The 21,768-nt window shown below is 38.5% G+C and overlaps 2 protein-coding genes and 2 long non-coding RNA genes across 4 annotated transcripts; 2 read left to right on the top strand and 2 right to left on the bottom strand.

The window, feature by feature from the left end:
• The first annotated feature begins 2,003 nt into the window (after positions 1-2,003).
• LOC134286173 (uncharacterized) lies at positions 2,004-2,352 on the top strand. The gene is made up of 2 exons (XR_009996858.1): positions 2,004-2,076; positions 2,144-2,352. It is a non-coding gene; the product is annotated as an uncharacterized LOC134286173 (long non-coding RNA).
• Positions 2,353-4,471: 2,119 nt separating this feature from the next.
• On the bottom strand, positions 4,472-6,316 carry LOC109419589 (uncharacterized). Its single transcript, XM_062847748.1, has 2 exons — positions 6,162-6,316; positions 4,472-5,532 (listed from the first exon to the last, which is right to left on the bottom strand). Exons 1-2 carry the CDS (start codon positions 6,307-6,309, stop codon positions 4,724-4,726), a joined length of 957 nt encoding a protein of 318 aa, XP_062703732.1. The 5' UTR covers positions 6,310-6,316; the 3' UTR covers positions 4,472-4,723.
• Positions 6,317-11,905: 5,589 nt separating this feature from the next.
• On the bottom strand, positions 11,906-12,509 carry LOC134286172 (uncharacterized). Its single transcript, XR_009996857.1, has 2 exons — positions 12,333-12,509; positions 11,906-12,273 (listed from the first exon to the last, which is right to left on the bottom strand). It is a non-coding gene; the product is annotated as an uncharacterized LOC134286172 (long non-coding RNA).
• Positions 12,510-14,068: 1,559 nt separating this feature from the next.
• On the top strand, positions 14,069-16,324 carry LOC109409261 (tRNA-dihydrouridine(47) synthase [NAD(P)(+)]-like). The gene is made up of 5 exons (XM_019682679.3): positions 14,069-14,284; positions 14,341-15,226; positions 15,283-15,878; positions 15,949-16,110; positions 16,165-16,324. Exons 1-5 carry the CDS (start codon positions 14,253-14,255, stop codon positions 16,232-16,234), a joined length of 1,746 nt encoding a protein of 581 aa, XP_019538224.3. The 5' UTR covers positions 14,069-14,252; the 3' UTR covers positions 16,235-16,324.
• Positions 16,325-21,768: the final 5,444 nt, after the last annotated feature.

The raw sequence follows: 21,768 nt of genomic DNA, 5'->3' as shown, positions 1-21,768 counted from the left end.
CACATTTAAGAAATAAAAAGAACATAGAATTTATACAAAGTCTTTGAAAAAAATAGTTTAATTTAATGCTTCTGCAGAACCTTCCAAACAGATCCAGTTGAAAATTTTGATTTGTATTTACGGCGAGTGGAGTTTTCAAAATTATTATGTTGCCGTATGGTCAGATTAGTCAGATGAGGTTTTGAAATTGTCAAAAGGTCAGATTTTTTAAATCTAGCAGAAGTTCGGTTGGAATAATCAGATAGTTTGATGAATAAAACCAAGCGTTCGTTGGTTCTTTGACGAGATTTGGGATATCTTTTTTTTAAATTCTACGTACTGAACTGGGCGTATAAATCTAACTAAAAATGCAAACTGCAAGCCAATACTTAAACTCATTATTTTCCATACCACTAAGGAAATCTGAAATTTTACCTGAATCTTACACCTTCTTATTAAAATCTCATATTTTCAGCGAGTTTCAGAATCGATTTCAGAACGCAGAAAGTAGTTTCAACATTAAATATTGTTCGTGCAATTGAAAATCGGAATTTTTGACACGCGAAAATCGATGTTTCTCCTAAACCGTGTGTCGGACGTACGTCGGGCACAGAGCGCTGGATAGAGGGCCAGGTCCGCTATCCAGCGCACTACGTCCGACGTTAGGTTTCATGTATAGATTTTGAGAAAATTCGATTGTCGGGTGTGGGGAAACTTCGGGTTTCAACCGCGACGACAATATTATGCAGTTAGTCTGTTAGTTATAATATAAATCTTGGAATAAATTAATTAGGCAGGATCCTGATTTCTAGAAGTGACTCAATCCATTCTCCAAGAGTGTATTTGTAAATTAAAAATAGATTACAGAATTATTTGATATAAGCAGTGCTGAAAATTTCATTTCGTCATATCTAAATTCAATCACCTACAGCTCATTTTAGAAGCTGAACCTGAGAATATGGTATATGATATGAAAACCTTGTGCAGTCAAACCAGTTCTGCAAGAAAGTCACGGAAAAACCACTATTTTTTCAATATTTAAGGTAAATGTCACGGACTACCTTTGAAAAATGCCAAATGATATTCACCGTGAATATCATTGGCATTTTTCGAAGGTAGCCCGTGACATTTACCTTAAATATTCGAAAATAGCATTTTTTCCGTGACTTTCTTACAGAACTGGTCTAGCTGCACAAGCTTTTAATATACCATATTCTCAGGTTCAGCTTCTAAAATGATCTGTAGGTGATTATGACGAAATGAATTTTTCAGCACTGAATATAAGTTAACTAAGACATTTTATTATAATATCGTCCAAGCATTCGCGACCCACCAAAAATCAGCCCGCGACCCATAGTTTGAGAAACGCTGCTGTATGTCACACTAGTGATTTATAGTTATTCATATAATCAAAAAATTTAATGATTTTATTTATGTGTGAAAACACATAACCGAATGGACCGAGTTCATTCCGACGTTTATAACCGCCACACATAAATTTTGTTGGTGTAATAGATACAGTTTTATGTGTCATCCCTTATAGTAAAAATCCATAAAATATCACACATAATTTCAAATGAGCCTCTGCACGAATCTGGTGTACTGCTCACTCCCACAGAAAATTTGAAAACAGCGCGCACAGTAAAAGTCAAATGTGACTTTTACTGTGCGCGCTGTTTTCAAATTTTCTGTGGGAGTGAGCAGGACAGGGCAAATTCGTACAGAGGTTCATAGTCGCTAATGAACCTACGTCTCCCGTGAACTTTGTAGCTGAAACATTGTGCGGGTAAATATAAAATAATTGATATTTTATTGAATATTGCTATATTACATTACATTTTTCTATTTCAGAGTGACTGGAAGGATCGAACCTAAAACCAGACATTGAGCAACGTTCCTCAGCAAGAATTTTAACCCTCGAGCGATCGCGCTGTTGTATTTTGTACAACACGTTGAAAAAATCTCGCCTTTTGTACTCAGCATTAGCGTGGTGCTGACGCAGGTAGTCAACCGCGCGAGTTACGGAAGGTTAAACGTGTTATAGGAACACAGATAGTAGGTGGACTTTGTCTCAGGGATTTGCGGGAATAATTGCTGGTAAGTTGTTGATAAATCGTTAAAAGCCTCTCTTCTAAAGCATAATTCCTTTTAATTTCCTTTGCAGTTGATTAGACTCATCGCCAAATTTATGGCTGTAGAACCCCACACGACGGTACCATCATGCCAGCAAAATTCTCATCGCTGCAAGTGGCCCCAACATATTTTTTCATCTGCTGCCGGCTAAAGAATAAGATGTGTATTACAATCATGTGTATTGCAAAGACAAACATATTGTATAAAGTGAGTGAAAAAATAAACTGCTAGATTGATTCATTTGTTTTTTGTTTTTTGTGCAAAATAAAAAAAGAATAATTGAAAATATCGATGAAGGATGCAACAAAAATCATTAAATTTTGCAAATGAAATAAATAAGTCATTGAAGATCAAAAGTAAATACTAGATAATTGAATTTTATAAGAGCCACACATACGTCCAATAAGTTGAGAGTTCATCTGAAGGTATGTGTACGGAACATTTTTACTATTTGTGAAATCTAATTGCAAAAATCCATAGTAGCTGACACATAATAGCAATATGGATATTTTTATCAGTGTAGTAGAGGCATGCTTTTTTTGTTCCTACGAAAACAGTTACGTAACTACAGCGCATTTGGCCCCTCAGCTCCAATGTCGTACACGCTTGTTATGCATTACAGCCAGCGTGTACCATCAGGGTACCAGATTCCGCTCATCTAAGGCCAGTTTCGCAGAAAAACATCATCTGTTGAATGACTGTTAAGTCAATTTGTAATGTTTTTCCATTTTATGCTAGTCCAAGCTAAGTACATTCAGATACAAATCAAGACTTATGTAAAACTTTTCATAAAAGTATGATTTTATGACATTTGGTGTGAGACCAAAGTGGTCCTAACTCCGCTTACGAACAAAGTTATGCCATCTTTTAAATAGACTTTTGCGGAAAAGTGCATTATTTTTGCAACTCTATGTTTTTACAATTATTTTTTCCTGTTCCGTAGGAGTGTATAATAGGGGTTAAACAAACTGTGTACTAAAATCGGTAGATTTTACGATTTTGACGTATTTTTTTGTGTGAACGGTTATTGGAGCACATGAAATTACCAACAGCTTTTTTGGGCCCAATAAGCCGCTCAAAAAATTTCATTGTTTTGTTTTTAAAATTTATGTTATCCGGTAAATATTGAATAAAATGGCTTTGCTCTCCTCTAATTTATATTGTCCAAGAATATCAGAACCGAAAAGAGTGTATTTATGCGTTTAAACTTGATTTTTGCCAGAGTGAGCGGCTACTGGTACACTGACGGTACGACTTTGCAGCTGGGGGGCAAATGCGCTCTAGTTACGCGCATGGTTACTTGATAACCGCAAATGGCATCGAAAAATATGGAAAAGATTAATAGGGTGCTAAAATTAAAGACGAAATCTCGCTTATACTGAATAATACGATCAAGCATGGTAAATATTTTAATCGGAATTGTACTTTACTCGTACAGCTATTCAGTGCTGTAACAAGTTACAAAATCAATATTTTCCATTTTTTTAAATGCCAGTTAGTGCTCCTGGTATTATGGATAAATGCTCAATATACTCTCTCTCTCTCTTCTTGGCGTAACGTCCTCACTGGGTTTCATGTCCTGAGGTTTGGGTTTTCTGGTGACCAAAAGATCGTGAACACTCGCGGACATAAAACAATTAAACTTTATTGAAACGATAACTATTTACATTTATTACATATTAAAAGTGATGCGCGCGAGCAGCATCGCGCTGCTGCTGCTAATTTGCACCCGATCCCGTTGGGCTTTGTTGATCGACAACAACGGGAGCACAACAATAAAATTTACGCGCCCACCGTACCATCGTCATGATGGATATTGAATCTATCATGCGAGCTACAGGGCTGTGATGTCGTTACCATTTTGGTACACAACACTGGGAGAAAGCCTGCTTCTCAGCTTAGTGTTCTATGAGCACTTCCACAGTTATTAACTGAGAGCTTCCGCTGCCAATGACCATTTTGCATGTGTATATCGTGTGATGCTCAATATACTGTTTCCCATATATGACATGTTCAAAAATTGAGTTTCTGCCAGCTTTTCTCAAAATTGGACCTCTGTGTAACGGAGGCCCAACTAAAAAAATCACCCAACTATTAAACCCCCGACCAGCGGGTCCCGACTGTACATTGTTCAAGTGAAACGAGCATTTCACTTGAAAACTCTTCAAAAACGTTCAATTCACGGATATCCAGATTAGGGAGCGTTTATAAATTACGTCACGCAAAAACTGCTCATTTTCATGTAAGAAAAATCTTACGATCATTTTTTTCTAAAATTGATGGAAAATCTCTTTACAAATTTGCAAACAAAAAAAAATCATTGGGTTTTGGAAGGCTTCATATGGACATGATATTCGGAAATGATGATGATTCTCAGTATATTTTTACATTTAAAATGTTATAATTAAAAGAAATTTCATTAAATGCATAAAAAGGCTCTAGTTAATTGCAGTTCATACTTATAATAGTCTCGATTATTTCAACAAACAACATTTTTATAATCTTTTTTTGTTGTCCGGTTGTTTTGTACCTACTGATCAATTAAAGCAGTCCAATAACTTGTCATGAAGTCTGTCCCAATCAGATACCGAAGTCGCAGAGGAAGTTCCCATCAATCCAGCCAGATTCGGTTTGAATTGACCGCCGTGGTTCGGATCGCCGGCAGTATATCCTTCTCCAGCACGGACAGATAGTCCATCTTGTGTCGCACCAGGTTCATTTTGAACTCAGATTGCTGGACGTGCTCGATGCAGCCCTCGGTTCCGATGCTATGCCCTTGGCCGCAGAACAGACACCGTTCGATTTTCGGATTGCGTTTGATTTTGCCACATTTGGATTCCCGGTGAGTCAATTTCGGTTTCACCGGTAGGCACACGCCGCAACGCGGTTTACTCATACAGTCGTTTGTCCGATGGCCGTACCGGAGGCAACGAACGCAATAAGACGGTTTACGTTTGTACAGTTCGAACGGAATAGTCTCTCCCTTGAAATTCATCGAATCGGGAAGCTCCGACCCCTGAATGGCGATCGTGACTTCTGTTTTGCCATCGTTTAGGCGTCGTTTGCGCCACTGGAGCACTTTGTAGTCTTCGGAAAAACACTCCTGGAGCTCGGAAAACTTGGAGTTGAACTTTCCGAAACGAGCCACCCCAAGGGTGGAAACGAAACTCATAGGAATGTAAACTCGAAATCCACCGCTGTCCTCTTGGTGTAGGTCAACGAACTTATTGGCTGACTCCCCGTTGCTGAACATTACGATGGCTTTGCTCGGGTAAACACGTTGAATGTACGGCAGCGGTTTTCGAGGCAATGATTTCACGGCAATATCGTTGTCAGCTTCCTTCGAAAGGGATCTGAACGGAATCAGTTTGCTCTCGAACTTATTCAACAAGTCCTTGTTGGTATATTTCACTTTCTTATCTGAAACAATGAAAAAAACTATGTAGTCTAGTATGTACTAAAGTCACTAAGCAACGACTTAACATGTGGGCGTGGGGTCCATATAGCTACAAGCTGTAGAAACTTAGCATGACCGTGCTGAGGGTAACGAATTCGATTTCCGGTTGGTCCAGAAACTTTTCGTAATACAAGAAATGTTCTTCACTTGCTTGGGTATGCCACACGACATACACATACAAAATGGCCTTTGACAGAGGAAGCTCTCGATTACAAAATCTCAGAAGCGCTCATAGAGCTTAGTAGAAAAGCAGGCTTAGTCCCAGTGGGGACGTTACACCAAGCAGAAAAAGCATGTGATGTGGATCTGAGAACCGGATGTTAGAAGAATGCCGGGCGAATCTTAAGAGCTCAATGAGGTTGAAAATGTAGAATTTTGCTAAGCGTAATTCATGGACGTTCCGTAAACCAAACCTTCACCAACCTTTATTTGCTTATCAACCCAATCATTATTTATAGTTTATAGCCTGTCTATAGTCAATCAATTCAGCAATGAATTTGATACATAATTGTGGTGGTGACCCACAATTGTGTAATGACTGTAATTTAGCTTTACTATTCCATAATCCCCAAAATGCTCGTTTACCACTTACCCCATCGGATAATTACTCCATAGAGAGGCAATTTGTTCGATTCATTGTACTTGTAGTCATCTTTTTTAACTGGAACTTCCTTTTCCTTATGATTCTTCGGTTTTGCGGGTTTCAATTTCTTTGACGGCTCTTGTTGTGAGCGCTCCATTGTTTCTCTGCAAGTAAATTGGTGGTAAGGACAAAAAACAATGATTACAAAGCCGTACCTATATACCTACCCGGGGATATACTGCCGCACAACCAATTCGTCCTGCCAACCTTCACAACCGATTAAACTTTATTTCTGTTACTCAGCTATGCAAATTTTGATTATAGGTTGTTAGGTATTTAAAATAAAATTCTATTAATTCGGCTTATTCGACAAATCCGGCAAAACATAAAACGGGACGGCCGGTTTTGTTTATCCTCAGTTTTGTTTACCTATCATATTTCAAATTAGATCAGTTTCAGAACAGTGTGACAGGGTGACCATCAGGAGTTCGATCGAGAAAGGTGCACCCAGGCCCCTGACACGGCCTATATCAATGCATTGGAATCATGGTAGACAGGCGCTAATAAATAGCGCCCACTGTCAAATGCGAAAACATCAACATCAACAATTTTTTGTTTAACTTTTTTTTTTGGTTTGTTGATCAGTTTTTGGAATCATTTTTTCCACCTCTTAGGGAACGTTCAAAAATTACGTCCAACATTTGGGGGAGGGGGGGGGTGTCTAGAAAAGTGTGACAGTACGTGTATTGGGTATAGGGAAATTGCGTGACAGAGGGGGGAGGGGGGGTCTAGAAATCCCGAAAAACGATGGACGTAATTTTTGAATCTTCCCTTATGATCACAAAACACTTCAAACTCGCTTTAATTAATATTAATACGTACACTTATAGGTACACGTACACTAATAGGAGCATGCGATTAGTTGAATAAAGCAACCCAGCAAACACGCATTGTGAATGTGATTTCGTGTGTGGCTCACAACATCAAACAAAAGCTGCGTTTTTGATTACACGCTCGTTTCAATTTGCACGAATATGAGTATAAGGCAGTTAGATGTTGGCTACGATAAATTTCATTCATGCCAGGGGCCTGGGTGCACCAAAGGAAAAAGACGTGGGCTCATGAGCCTCTGCACGAATCTGGCGTACTGCTCACTCCCACAGAAAATTTGAAAACAGTTCGCACAGTAAAAGTCAAATGTGACTTTTACTGTGCGCGGTGTTTTCAAATTTTCTGTGGGAGTGAGCAGGACAGGGCAAATTCGCACAGAGGCTCATTCACAAATGTTCAACATCTTGCTGTTCGTTGGCGTGTGACGTCATCGTGGACAAGTTTCTTGCACCAGGGTGCCGAGCAGGGTGCGATGACGTCACGTTTTCGATTCCCGCCTTTGTACCAATGTTTAGGGAACTCAAATGCATTCCCTGATAAAAAGTATCATAAAAATACGATAAATTTTATTGTTACAACACCATTTTTTCGAAAAATATTCACCATTAAACATATTGTAATTTACACAACACACTCACCATCACCCCTATTGTTCTATACCATTCGGCGAATGGTAAATGGCACTTTTACAATAAAAAATGGTGGTCGTTATGTATCTTAACCATAAAATTTTGAGAAAATTTTCATACACTTTTTCGCGAAAAACAATAGAATGTATTGTGTTTTTATGAGACATTTTTAGGGCAATTTTCAAAAGAAAACAATATATCTTAATGTTTTTTAATTGTTCTTAAAATACAAATACAATTAATTGAATGGCGTCAAATGAATCGTTGTTACAATAAAAATACAATAATATTTGTTGTTATATTTGTAAGCAGTTTTCGCTTTTGAAAATCCATAGAATTTATATTTCCCGCTAACATTTATATCCAGCATTTACGAGCACTAACGTCCGCCAGAATGATATGCACATTTTATGATAAGAATCAAACACTCTGATGTCTGTCCAGACATCATGGTCCAGATCATAGACCAGATGGTATGTATTGCTTGGCAGCTGTTGATAAGATCTATCTTCAATCTTTTCAAATAACTGCCAAATATCACAAGTCAGACCTCTGGTCGTATGATCCTTACCATAAATCGTTCACAATTCATGTGGCCATTAGTATCTGTAAATGCTGGAGAAAAATGTTACCGAGAAATATGAATTCTTTGGTTTTTCAAAGGCGAAATCTGTTTACATAACAACAAATATTATTGCATGTTTATTTTAACATCGGTTCAATTCACCCCATTAAACTAATTATATTTGTATTGTTATCAATGGTAGTTTACTATTTACTAGATTCCTTTAATTTATTGGAAAACATTAGAAAAATCATTGTTCATCTTTTTCTTGTCTTAACATCCTCACTTGGCTAAACCTGCTTTTCAGCTAGTTTTCTATAAGTACTTCCTCAGTTATTCATTGAGAGCTTCCTCTGCCAACACGGCTTGACGTCTGTCAGTTTTAGCGAACAACATTCGATAACCGAAACATCTACTGTACTCAAATTTAAAACGAAAACTATAAAAAATATGTAAAGTGATTTTGTATTTGATTATACAAACATGGTCCAAGCAACAATAATACTTATTGTTATTTATTTGTTACAAATTGTTTTTAAGTGTAATTGAGAAATAAACTCTTTTTTAATAAAAAGTCCATGAGAACTTTGCAGGCACTTTTGCAACTATTTAAAAACAACTTAAATTAATTTTTACTGATAGTAACTTTACATTATTATAGAACTATTGAAAAACAATCGAATCAATCAGTCACTAAAAAAGCTAATGTTCACTTATTGTACGAACTATATGGGCTTGATTTCTATTGTAAAAAGTAACAATATATCTACTATGTGTTTTATTGTGAACAATAAAACCAGTCATTTGTTAATAATATTTACCATGTAATGAATGGTAATTTTTTATCCGGGTTGTCAATGGGGGAACCCAAATTGATGTTGGCTGCAAACAATCCTAGGATACTGCAAGATGACGTCACGAATGAACGTTTGGTTCATTCTCGTTCGTCCCTTCCTTTTCTCTCCCACACGAATTTTGACATTTTCCGGTGGTTTGTTTTGATTCCCATTCGTTGCCATTCTTTTATTTCTCGGAGAGAAAATTGAGGTTAAATTTCGATGCAAAACTCTATTGAGTGGGAATATTGAGCTTTGCAAGGATTTCGCGACGATCGTGCAAATGTTCAATCTTTGACAGCACAATGTTAACACATCCAACAACAAAGGAAACAGTGCATAAACAAACCGATTAGCCGAAACACCACCCCAAAATAACGTTCCGTTACTGGAAAACTGTAGCGGCGACATCAACCAATGTATGCTGAAACCGGCGTGCATATTTTGTGGTGGGCCAATTTTGTTTGCACACTAAGATTCTGATTTTCCAGCTCAGTAAAATTTTCGCTGAGTTCTGTAATTTTTTCATCTTTTTACTGAGTTTTCAACAGCAGATTTAACTCGGTATTATGGCGCCAGCACCAAACCGAATAGCGACGTTTTGACTAGTGACACTTTTCGACTAGCGACACTTTTTTTCAGTGCCGGGTGTAGTGCGCTGTGTGCGTTCAATGATGCACTATCATACACGTCACTTCCGATGTAAGTTGTAAACATCCCAAAATAAACAAAAATATTTTTCTCAAAAAAAGTTTTTCGATCTCCAACCAAATTGATAATACACTCGGTAATCAATATTTACCGTTCATCTGTAATTTTTGACAGTTCATTTGCAGAACTCGGTAACTTATTTACAGAGTATTCAGTCGATATAGGGCTCTGCATGAAATTCTCTCCTTCTCTTTTACTCTTACAGAAATTTTGTATACAACAAGGCCAAGAAACGTCAAAATCCCATACAAAATCGAAACAATGCAGTGCCCTATGGACCTAGGTCTGTGCCAATAAGGGAGAGAAAAAAAAGAGAGTATTGCGCAGTTCCCACCCAACTGGACCCCTTCCGCAGTTAGTATAAGTGCGGGATCGTGAATAAAACTGCGATTTTGCATCGGATCGTTTTGGTGTCTTCTGCGCACTTATTCAGCACTTTGAAATGCATAAGTGCGCAGAAGACACCGACACGATTCGATGCAAAATCGCAGTTTTATTTACGATCCCGCACTTATACTAACTGCGAAAGGGGTCCAGTGGGGTGGGAAATGCGTAATATTCAGCAAAAGGGATAACCGAGCGTACCGAGTTAAATCTGCTGTTGAGAACTCAGTAAAAAGATGGGGGAAATATCGAGCTGAACTTCACGGACAAATCAAACTACCTAATTTTTGGGTCGATTTTACTCAAAGCTGAGTATATCGAATAAACTTGTTACCCAAAAACAAACAGAGATGCATCTACCCAACGGGGGTCCTTGAGCCCAATAAGCCAATTTTGGGTAAATGCAGGTTTACTCAAATTTGGGTTGAATGAGGGGGAGTCTTGGGTTGAATTTACCTACTCTTAAGTAAATGTTTTTGCTGGAGGTGAAGGCAATTTACCTAGTGTGAGTTTAATCGATTTACTCAAATTTGGCTTAGGGCCGATTTCTTCACCCTGGCTTAGGCGTTAAGCCAGGTTTAACTATATGGGAAAGCCTGGCTTACGAGTTAAGCCGAGGTGAAGAAATCGGCCCTTATTGGGCCGAACTATGGGATTGCGTCAAAAAAACTCAATTTTGGGTAGTTTGGCGGTTCCGCGTACACGGAGAGACGAAACTACCCAAAAGTGAGTTCTTTCCACCCAACTTCGGGGTTGCGTGCGTCAAGCCAATTTTGAGTTAATGGAATCGATGTTTTTGTTGGGTTGTTCCCGCTTGCTTCCATGTGAAAAAAATACCTAATTTTAAGTTTTTTCCACCCAACCCAAATTTTGACTAGGTTGTATTCACTCAAATTTGAGTACTGTGCTAGAAACTCAGCGTTGGCTTGACGCACGGAACTGCAAAAGTTGGGCTGTTTCTCTCTTCACTCTCTGACAACAACAGAAAGAGCGCATGAAAAGGGAGATGAAAAAGAACTCAAAATTAAGTTTAAAAGTACCTAATTTTGAGTTTTTCAGTTTCTCCGTGTAGTGTGTGCCTGTGCGTCGTATTTGGCGCAAGATCGTCAATAGGGTACTGCACTGTTTTGATTTTGTATGGGATTTTGACATTTCTTGGCCTTGTTGTTTACAAAATCTCAATAAGAGCGATAAGAGAGGGAGAGAATTTCGTGCAGAGCCCTATAGGGCACTGCATTGTTTTGATTTTGTATGGGATTTTGACGTTTCTTGGCCTTGTTGTTTACAAAATTTCTGTAAGAGTGAAAGAGAAGACGCGAATTTCATGCAGTGCCCTATAGGGATGTCATATTGAGTTCTCCAAATTTTATCTCACGAAACCTATCACAAGCCTATCCATATACGGGAGAACAAAAGATGTTTACAAAGTTCTTACAGATAGATTAACACGGGAAATCTGAACACAAACCACTACCACACAGGAATTTGGATTGGTCAATACACTCAGAAAAAAATCTATACTAAATAGTATACATCCCACACTATTTCACTATTCACCTGGTTGACCCCAAGCTAAGTTTAAATGCAGATCATACTGGCTCAGTATAACTTTGACTTACACGTAATCCAGTATAAGATTGATATACCTAGGCTAGTTTAACTCTGAATTAATGTTATTTTGCGTAGAAATTGTTCTTGTTTTTATTTTTGTAATAACCTAACCAAAATAAAACAAAATTAAAGATTACGACCAATAATTTATTCATTCGTATTTAAAACAACACAGATGCTTGGAGATGGCCAACAGCACAAATTCAAATCGATCTTACTGGTTCATCACTATCATCCAATCGTGCTCCGAGTAATGAACTTGTACTTCCATCCAGAATAAGATTCTGGCACTTGACGGGCAAACAGTACCAACAGTCGGTGGAAATAGTACTCGCACGGTTCCAAAAATCTTCCACTATGCTGAACAGATTGTCACACTTCAGCACGATCCGCCGGTTGCACACTTTCCACATCCTGGTTTGCGGGATTAAATTGCCGGAACAGGCCGGATCATGCACAAATACGATTTCGATGCAGAGATTCCATTGAAGTTTCTGAAACGAAGTTCAATGTTCTTAAAATTTGTTCAACCGGAAATGAGAAACCAACTTACCGTCAATCCGTTAATGGGTTTGAAGCTGGCAGGAACATTCCGTTTTTTTTTGTAGATTATCCGGGGACCAAAAAACGCGCAAATAACACAACTGACATGGCCGATTTGTTTTTGAATACAATGAGAAAACTTATCCAGTATAAATCTGATTAAGTTTAGGTTTTAATTTAGAAAAGTATAATTCAGTAACAAATTTTGAAAACGACGTATAATCAATGCTACACCATTGATTATACGTCGTTTTCAAAATTTGTTACTGAATTGTTATACTACGCCTACACGAAAAGAAATTTCCATATCGAATGTATAAGAAAATGTTATACATTTTTGCCATTTCGTTTTCCTAATAGAATATATCGGAAAATGTAATGTAAGGCATAACACACAATGAATAAAAAGTATAAGTTTAGCTTATGAATGTCATTCACTATTTGTAATGACTAGTATTAGAAAGTGTTATATTATTTATTCATCACATCTAATGAAGTTTATTATCGTATGTTTTGATTATTGGTTCTAATTTATTTGTTTCTTCATATTCAAAAACAGAAAGAAAGAAAAAGATTCAACATTGGCATAATGTTTTTTTTTTTTTAATAAAATCACTTCAGCACTGGAAAAAATAGTCCGGATCTTGGTCCCGGAAAATCAGGCCAATCAGGCCCCCTCGGTATGCCTTCTTGGAATCATAATCTAGGCATCTCATGGCGAATTTGAGAGGATGTTAGAGCACTTGCTTGATCCACTCAGAAAGCGATAGCGGCCGCAAGCGTTCAAGGATTCAGCTGAAGAAATGCGGGGGACGTGTGTTTTGTTGGCCATGAAGACGGAACTATGCGGGGATGGAGCAAGGAATGGAAGGAAGCACCGATTCAGCCGATGCTTTCATGAGTTCTACCGTTACGATTCTGCCGGCTTCGACTGTGAAAGAGGAAAATTTCATGAGCTATTTCACTGATAAATATAATGTACTTTTAGTACCTACCGCAATCTACCGTAATCTCTGTCTATGATGCTGCCACAGAAACCCTAATCAGTTTAATTCGCTAGCTCCGAAAGAAAACGTGCAACAATGGCTTCCTCCGTTAGAAAATACGACGGTACGTTTGGTTCATGAAGGAGTTTTTTTTTTCAAAGCACAATCTTAACAAAAGTATTAGTTAAAACTTATATATTTAAACCACAGACAAACAGACGCAACAGTTTGAACATTTTTCGATTCAAATCATAGTCACGGAATCATATTCGCCCAATGCTAAAATTACTATGTTTGGCCGACCACCAGCTAGGTGGCGGTAGTGAGCAAACGTCAAACTCGAACAAAAACGATGCGAGCGCCATGGTTGGAAAGTTGGCCAACTATCCAATTTTGAAAAAGACTGTTGAATCGGTGTACGATGGGAATTATCAGAGTGTTACGTCTGTTTGTCTGTGTTTAAACCATAACACAAAACTTATACATGGTATAAGGATATGTTATAACTGATATTAGGTTCTAACATGAGTGTAATAAGGTGATGTTATGAAAGGAATTAGGGTGTATCTAATGAAAAACATGGATTAAAACTTATGAAGAAAATAATTAAATTTCTTTTCGTGTAGTGTAAATTATCAAAATGATAAAAACGGTTAAAATTTAAACTTACTACGATTTGTAATGATTTTGAGTGTACGTGATTCCTTGCGGGTTCATTTGGTGAGTGAAACGCAAACGATGTTTCGGTTCAGTGCTCGATTAGATCTGTTTCGAGTTGTTGACGAAACCGAGGCAAAAGACAAACGTCAAAAGCACGCGTGATCTGTTTACCTTTTTCGCTTACCGTCGCCGGCGCTCGTGGCTAAAATTGGCCGGTTCTTCGCGCGGACTCAGTCGCGTAGATTCTTGATTCCGAAGTTCAGGGTTTCTTTAGTTTGCTCGTTATGGATGACACCGTATGCTACATCAAACCAGAGTAAGTAGTAATCTGGGATATCGGTAACAATGCATCACATTTTTCCTCTACTCTAGGTTCCTGGTTCCCCGGCTGCCCGAGGAAAAGAAACCCGAGGACAACCCACCGGCAGTGTCAGCCACCTCAGCGGATGGCACGGAAGAGCCGCCGTCCAAGAAGGGGCGCTTCGACAAGAAAAAGAATCGAGGACAGAACAAACATCGGGGTCTGCCGTTCAAAGAGAAGGACGATGCTCGACTTTGCAAAAGTCTGCTGGAGGGAAAGTCGAGCGACGAGTTATGCGAGAATCCGCAATGCAGGTTCTCCCACGATCTGGACCAGTTCATGCAGTTGAAACCGAAGGATATCGGAGAAACATGCTACATTTATTCGCTGAAGGGATACTGTAACTTTGGCGTTACGTGCAGATTTGCCAGTGCCCATTTGGATGAGAAATGGAACAACAAGATTGACGAAGGGGTCAAGCGGGAGAACTCTAGTCTTGTCAGTCCCTGCCTGAAGTTCGATCTGCAGTACCAGTTGCGTAAGAAGAGCTACAATTATAGCAAAGCGAACAAAATAATTGCAAAGTTCGAGCGGCTGCAAAAGGAAGACAAGAGCGCGGATGGGGAGGGGTTGAATGGCGACGGTACTCCAAAAGCCAAGCCAATTGGCTCATGTACCGATGAGGATGTGATCAAACTGCGCAGTGAAGAACGGCGGAAGATCAATTTTAAGGACAAATTGTACCTAAGTCCGCTGACGACGGTGGGAAATCTCCCTTTCCGAAGAATTTGCAAGGAGTACGGGGTGGACATTACCTGCGGCGAAATGGCCTGTTCGTTGCCGATTATAAACGGCATGATGCAGGAATGGGCACTGACGAAGCGACATCCATCGGAGGATTTGTTCGGAGTGCAGATTTGTGGGCACAGTCAAAAGTTGGTGTCGTACGCAACGCAGGTAAGTTCTCTGGGTCATTTGGGTTGTAAGATTGCTTAATGTCATTTCACGCGTAGGTAATAGCCGAAAATGCCGACGTAGACTTCATCGATCTGAACCTCGGGTGTCCAATCGACTTGATCTTCAACCAGGGAGGAGGCAGTGCATTGCTCCGCAGACGAAACGTTCTGGAAGTGATGATTCAGAGTTGTTCCAGAATATTGGCCGACTATAACAAGGAATTTACGGTGAAGACCCGTATGGGAATCTACGCCAACAAGTTTGTAGCGCACGAGCTGGTGCCGAAGTTTGAAGAGTGGGGAGCCAGCTTGGTGACCATTCATGGCCGAACCAAAGAGCAGCGCTATACGAAGAAAGCCGACTGGGATTACATCAGACAGTGCGCTCAACAGGTCAAGAGCATCCCCATCTATGGAAATGGGGACATTTTTTGCTACCAGGATTACCTGGATGCCAAGGAACGGGCTCCGGAACTGGCCGGTGTGATGATCGGAAGGGGAGCCCTCATTAAGCCGTGGGTGTTCCAGGAAATCAAGGAGCAAAAAACCCTGGATCCGTCCAGCAGTGAACGGATGGATATGTTGAAACGTTATGTAAATTACGGACTGGAACATTGGGGAAGCGATACCAAGGGTGTCGAGAATACAAGACGGTAGGTATTTGCAATGCAATGTCAGCGCTATTTTCCTTACATGTTGCCGCCGTTTACTTTTTTTCTGCAGATTTTTACTAGAGTGGCAATCGTTCCTTTACCGATATGTTCCCTCCGGTTTGCTGGAGAGGCCACCACAGAAGATTAACCAACGGCCTGAACCGTTCCGGGGTCGTGACGATCTAGAAACGTTGATGGCTTCGCCAAACAGTGCGGATTGGGTCAAGCTGAGGTATGTTTCACTTATTTAATTCAGAAATAAAAATAATTATTTTTAACTTTTCAGTGAAATGTTGCTCGGGCCGGTTCCGGAGGGATTCAATTTCGTACCGAAGCATAAGGCCAATTCGTACTGAATGGATCAATTGTTACCTTTGTGCTAACAGGTATGTTGTAAAATTTCAAAGATTTTATTTTACTTGAACTTATAATTGAAATTGACTGAATTTTTTGTTCGTGAAGGGTTTATTGAATGCCGAAATAATCCTATTGTTAACTCAAAATTTTGAATTTGCGTTTATATTTCCAAAAGCAGTGCGCCTTTTTTTGGAAGAAGAAGGTGTCTGGTCGGTTACAAATTTTCCTATATGTGATTATTGAGTAGGGGGTTGAAAATTATGCTCCACTTCGTTATATAAAGGATAAATAAACTTATGATACTTACAGTCCTGAGCACCCTCGGTGGTGCAGAGGGCCAAATTGAAAGATTTCCATCCTGAGCGATTTCCCGCCATCGCCTTGACCTGTGGCCAGATCTAATTTCTGCCGGCTTGCTTTATTTCGTTGTTAAAGCTGCGTTGGCATGAGCCTCTTTGTTTGCCTCTGCTGCGATGTCCTGCTGGGTACCAATCGAACGCTTGCTTAGGTGTTCCATGGTAATTGGTAATGGGCTGCTACAGCAACCCACGGTTTAATTCATAATCAATCGCACCTACCATGATCTCGTCGATTACGATAAGGAACAGTAGCGGTGATATTATACATCCTTGCTTCACTCCAGCAACGACTCGAATGGGATCGGACAAGACACCGTTGTACAATACTCTGCACGAAAATGCCCTGTACTGTGGTTCAATGAGGCTTATGATTTTCTCAGGGACACCTTTGTGCCTAAGCCTCCACGCATACTTTCCTGATTGACACTATCGAAAGCTTTTTCGTAATCAATGAACACCAGGTAGAGACACTCCGTTTTCGCTCATTTCTCCGAGATCATGGCGTCCCATAACGTCCTCATGATCCGAGTTGTCGGAACCAACCTTTGCGTTTAAGTCACCCATGAGCATCTTGATATCACCTTTCGGAATCTTGTCCACGACAGCATTCAGTTGGCAGTAAAAGTTCTCTTTGTCTTGCATTTCGGCAGCATTTGGCGCGTATTCTGATCTACAATATCCAAACCTCTTATATTAGGATCAAGCAGAAATTTCTCCAAAACCCCCTAGACGACGACGGCTTGGGCATTACTGGAGGAATGATACGGAGGACTTTTCAAAGCATGTATTCCTTGTTGACTCCAGATGTCAATCAGTTTGGAGTTAAACGGAGGGCCTCCATCGGTCACAATGACGTCAGAAAGAACAAACCTTGCAAACAAAGGCATGAATTTGCTTTTTACCTTAGTAGCATCCGTACCGTATCTCCTATAATCCACTTGTGTAGACACAGGTCACAATACCTTATTGGGGATAATAAAACATAGTGGATAATTACCGTGGAGGGCCCATATTCTGCGCACCTAAGACTTTTTCAATTTCAATCAGCTGTAATAAATTTCAAATCGAACCGATTTGGCTGAATTTTTGATCGCGCATAGTTATCAGCTTTGCGAATCAGGGAAAATATAATTCTTATACTAAACACTCAATTTATATGTAAAATCATGAAAATTCTAAAGTACCGTCAAGGCACCATTCACCGTGGATTTAAGAGGATTCGGGGCAAATAAGGGCTGTCATTTGACACCAGCCTTATAAACATTGTTGGTGCCGCTTTTAATTGCCTTCATTATAGGTTAAAATTAAAGCAATATCCACAGAATTAGAAAATTTTTCACAAAATTTGGTGATATAGTGCAATTAGTAAAGGGTAGTAGGGTCGCCTAATTCCGTGGTAGGTCACCATTCACCGTGGTAGTAGGGACCCATTCACCGTGTGTGAGAAATTTTTTTCTACTTTGTTTAGAAATGATCGAAACAACCCAGCCAAGGGAATTTTCTTCGTTTAAATTCATTTCAAGTAATAACTTGCAAGATTTTATTGAAAAAACAAATTTTCAAATTTCCGATTTTTTCTAGATATATGGGACAATATGGGGCACGGTGAATGGAGACCATTGATTTCTAGGGTACCCATTCACCGTGCCTTTTTGTTTCAATTAAAAGTACGAGTAATCGCACTTTCTTGTTAAACTTACTTCGGTAATGCAAAATACATACCAGTTATGTGAATTTAATTGCTTCTTGGTGGAATAAAAACGATACTACATTTAGTTTATCGCTTAAATCACCTTAGCGCAGTTTTCGTTTTTTCACTATGAATGCAGTGAACGAGCAGAAACCCGCTTCATGTAAACACACTTTAGTGTCAAAATGATACTTTTAAATGTATCTAATGAGCATTTTGACATGGTAACAATACATTAGTGTTGTATTGGTGAAATTGAAGGGAAATTGTCATACCATTCAATCATAATATGGAAATAATGAAAAAATATTCGAAGGCACACGGTGAATGGAGCCCCCACGGTGAATGGCGCCTTGACGGTATGTCTTTGTTCCTAATTCTGCGCACCCTTTTTTGGAATGTTCCTTATTCTGCGCACTAATGTTCCTAATTCTGCGCACATGGGAAAAACTTTAAAAAGATAACATATTGTAATGAGAACATGATTCATAGATGAAATTAAATTGAATTCTTCATTTTGAACTTTTATACGACAATACGACCATATTGGAACTTTGCATGTTCCCAACATTGATAGTACATACTTTGATTACTAAGCAAAGGGAATTTCAATCATGATACACAAAAGGATTTTGTAGCATTATCGAATACTACTATGTAAAGCTTTTTATCCGCATATGTATATATTAGTAAAATTTACTTTCATTTCTAATGGCAATATAAATTTTTCGTTATTGCAAGGTGGTACAATCTTAGTTTGCAAACTGAGACTTCTTTCTTTTCCAACTCCAGGGTTTCCTCTGTCTAAGAAAATTCTATGTAAACTCACATCATTTGACGAATGTTTGCATGAATACATAAAATTTCTCCCGAGGTTGATAGCAAATGTTTAAAACAAATGATTAGTCCGGTCGAACTATCAGTTCAAAAATGCAAGAATCGTAAACGACCTTTAAAATTTATAAGCTAACTTTTTGAACCGTAATTACATTCACCGGATTGCTAGAAACATAGAATAACCTAGTTATAATAAGGGTGGCATTTATATGAAGTTTGTTTATTAATTATGTGTTCAAAACTTAGTGTTGAGATGTTATTTATGTCGCAAAACACTTCAGCTCATGGGGCAACTTTTACGCAGTTTTGCTAACGGACAGATTTCAGGCAATTTGCAGTACTTGCAACACCATTTTATTTTTTTACAAAATAATGGTTATTATTTTGAAAAAAATATCTTCACAAACTTTTTCACTACTATTGAAACAATATTCGAAAAATATAGGGGAAATTGTGTATTTTCGGCAGTTTTGTTCTCTTCGTCATGGTTTTTTTTTTTTGAAAGCTGTTGAACTCAGAGTTGGCCTCAAATCCTTCCCAACCAAGCTGAATTATATGACCAAGTTTCAGGAAATTTGGCCGATAAAAACCCCCCATGACGAAGAAAACAAACATGCCGATAATACCCATTGTCACCCTATTTGAAGCTAATATTGTACTAGCGTCTATGATTTTGTGGTACATTCGAGAAGGTGCGCCGAATCAAGGACTGCGCAGAATTAGGACCGGTCACGGTGTATCATACCCTAGCGAATCACTAAACTTTTTAAACGAGTGAGGAGTGCTGCCTTAAACTTGCTGGAAATAGCGACTTCGTTAACACTTCGCTTTTCAATTATTTAAAAACTTTCTGCAGGGCAATTGTTGTGGTGATATAGCATGTACACTCCCGTTCAAAAGTTTGGGGTCACCCCCTCAAAAACATGTCATTTTTTTAGGCCAATATCTCCGCCAATTTGTGTCCGATTTTAAAACCCTAGGTTTCATTCAAAAGATAATAAGTCAAAGAAACTTTGAACATGATTTAAAAGAAACTTTTTCAAAAAATTTTGTATGTAAACTTAACCCAAAGTTGCCAAATTTTTTTAAAATTGAATATAAACTTACGGCAGTGTCGCTGGAAGTTGAGTCGACCAAATTTTAAGATGAGAGCGGAAATATGACCCATTTTCTATTAGCTTTCAACTGCTTTTTACAGAACTTAGCTAAAAAATCTAGAAAAAAAGTTATTAAGTAAATTAATTCTTGATGTCATCGACCAAAAGTTTGGGGTCACCCCTCAAAATGCTGTATCGGCCAAAAGTTTGGGGTCACTATCGTAAAACATGGAAAAGTGATTTGTTGATATCTTTGTCATCTTTCATTCAATTTTAATTCTTCTTGGCTTATTTGAAACAAAATGAATGATACTTTCTGCATAGACATTGAATCACACATATTTGTTGAAATTTACATACTAAAACTTAACGTAAAGTTGCCTCATTTTTTGAAGCGTGGGAAAATGTGCTAACTTTATATAACATTTTTATATACAAAAATCGTTAAATACGTTAAGTTGAAGACATCAAACGTAAATTTAGTTAATTATCTTTGAAATGAGCCAAAAATAATTAAAATTGAACAATAGATGACGAAGATATCACCAAATCACTTTTCTATGTTTTACGAAAGTGACCCCAAACTTTTGGCCGATACATCATATTGAGGGGTGACCCCAAACTTTTGGTCGATGACATTAAGGATTAATTTACTTAATAACTTTTTTTCTAGATTTTTTAGCTAAGTTCTGTAAAAAGCAGTTCAAAGCTAATAGAAAATGGGTCATATTACCGCTCTCATCCTAAAATTTGGTCGACCCAATTTCCAGCGACACTGCCGTAAGTTTATATTCAATTTTAAGAAAATTTGTCAATTTTGGGTTAAGTTTAAATACAAAAAATTTTGTATAAGTTTCTTTTAAATCATGTTCAAAGTTTCTTTGACTTATTTTCTTTTGAATGAAACCTAGGGTTTTGAAATCGGACACAAATTGGCGGAGATATGGGCCTAAAAAAATGACATGTTTTTGAAAGGGTGACCCCAAACTTTTGAACGGGAGTGTATGTGAAACTGGCAACACGGGTACATCTGCCTCTGAAACTATAGTGATTAGTTTATTGCTGGTTGAGGAGGGAAGCAGTTCATAGTGCACGAAGAGATACCAAATTGTATGTATTGTATCATTAGAAGTTAGCACAAATGTATATATGTAATTAAGTTAATAAAATGAATTTCAGCATTGAAGCTGCAACCACGGAAGCTGCTCTCGATAGTTGGTGTGTCGTGCCGAAAATGAATATCCTCCCCAACAGCAATTGTAGGCAATAAATAATTACCGCACTACACGTGACCAATTACACTTGAGGTGATCTAGGCGATTTGCGATTTGCACTAGGGCTGCAAATTCCTTGCGCCAGCCAACTGAACACTACACACCACGGGGATCGAACTTAACGATATCACTCGCTAATCGCGGATTACAACGCGGATAATATTTAGCGAAACCCGAAAATTTTCACATCGTTCGCTACTGAACTAACCGAAGGTTAGTTTTAAGAGGTTTCGGTACTGAGGGATTAAACTAAAACCGAGATGTTCAATTATACAC

The sequence above is a fragment of the Aedes albopictus genome, chromosome 2, assembly GCF_035046485.1.
Source record: "Aedes albopictus strain Foshan chromosome 2, AalbF5, whole genome shotgun sequence".
Classification (NCBI taxonomy): Eukaryota; Metazoa; Arthropoda; class Insecta; order Diptera; family Culicidae; genus Aedes; species Aedes albopictus.
Note: the sequence above shows the minus strand (reverse complement) of the source record. Positions and strands in the feature narration are given on the sequence as shown.

Excerpts from the sequence above, each read along its gene's own strand:
- LOC109419589 (XM_062847748.1), bottom strand. The coding sequence starts at position 6,309 with ATGGAGCGCTCACAACAAGAGCCGTCAAAGAAATTGAAACCCGCAAAA. Across the intron at positions 5,533-6,161 it reads TGGAGTAATTATCCGATGGG|ATAAGAAAGTGAAATATACC; the intron begins GTAAGTGGTAAA and ends TCATTGTTTCAG.
- LOC109409261 (XM_019682679.3), top strand. The coding sequence starts at position 14,253 with ATGGATGACACCGTATGCTACATCAAACCAGA. Across the intron at positions 14,285-14,340 it reads GTATGCTACATCAAACCAGA|GTTCCTGGTTCCCCGGCTGC; the intron begins GTAAGTAGTAAT and ends CCTCTACTCTAG. Across the intron at positions 15,879-15,948 it reads GGTGTCGAGAATACAAGACG|ATTTTTACTAGAGTGGCAAT; the intron begins GTAGGTATTTGC and ends TTTTTTCTGCAG.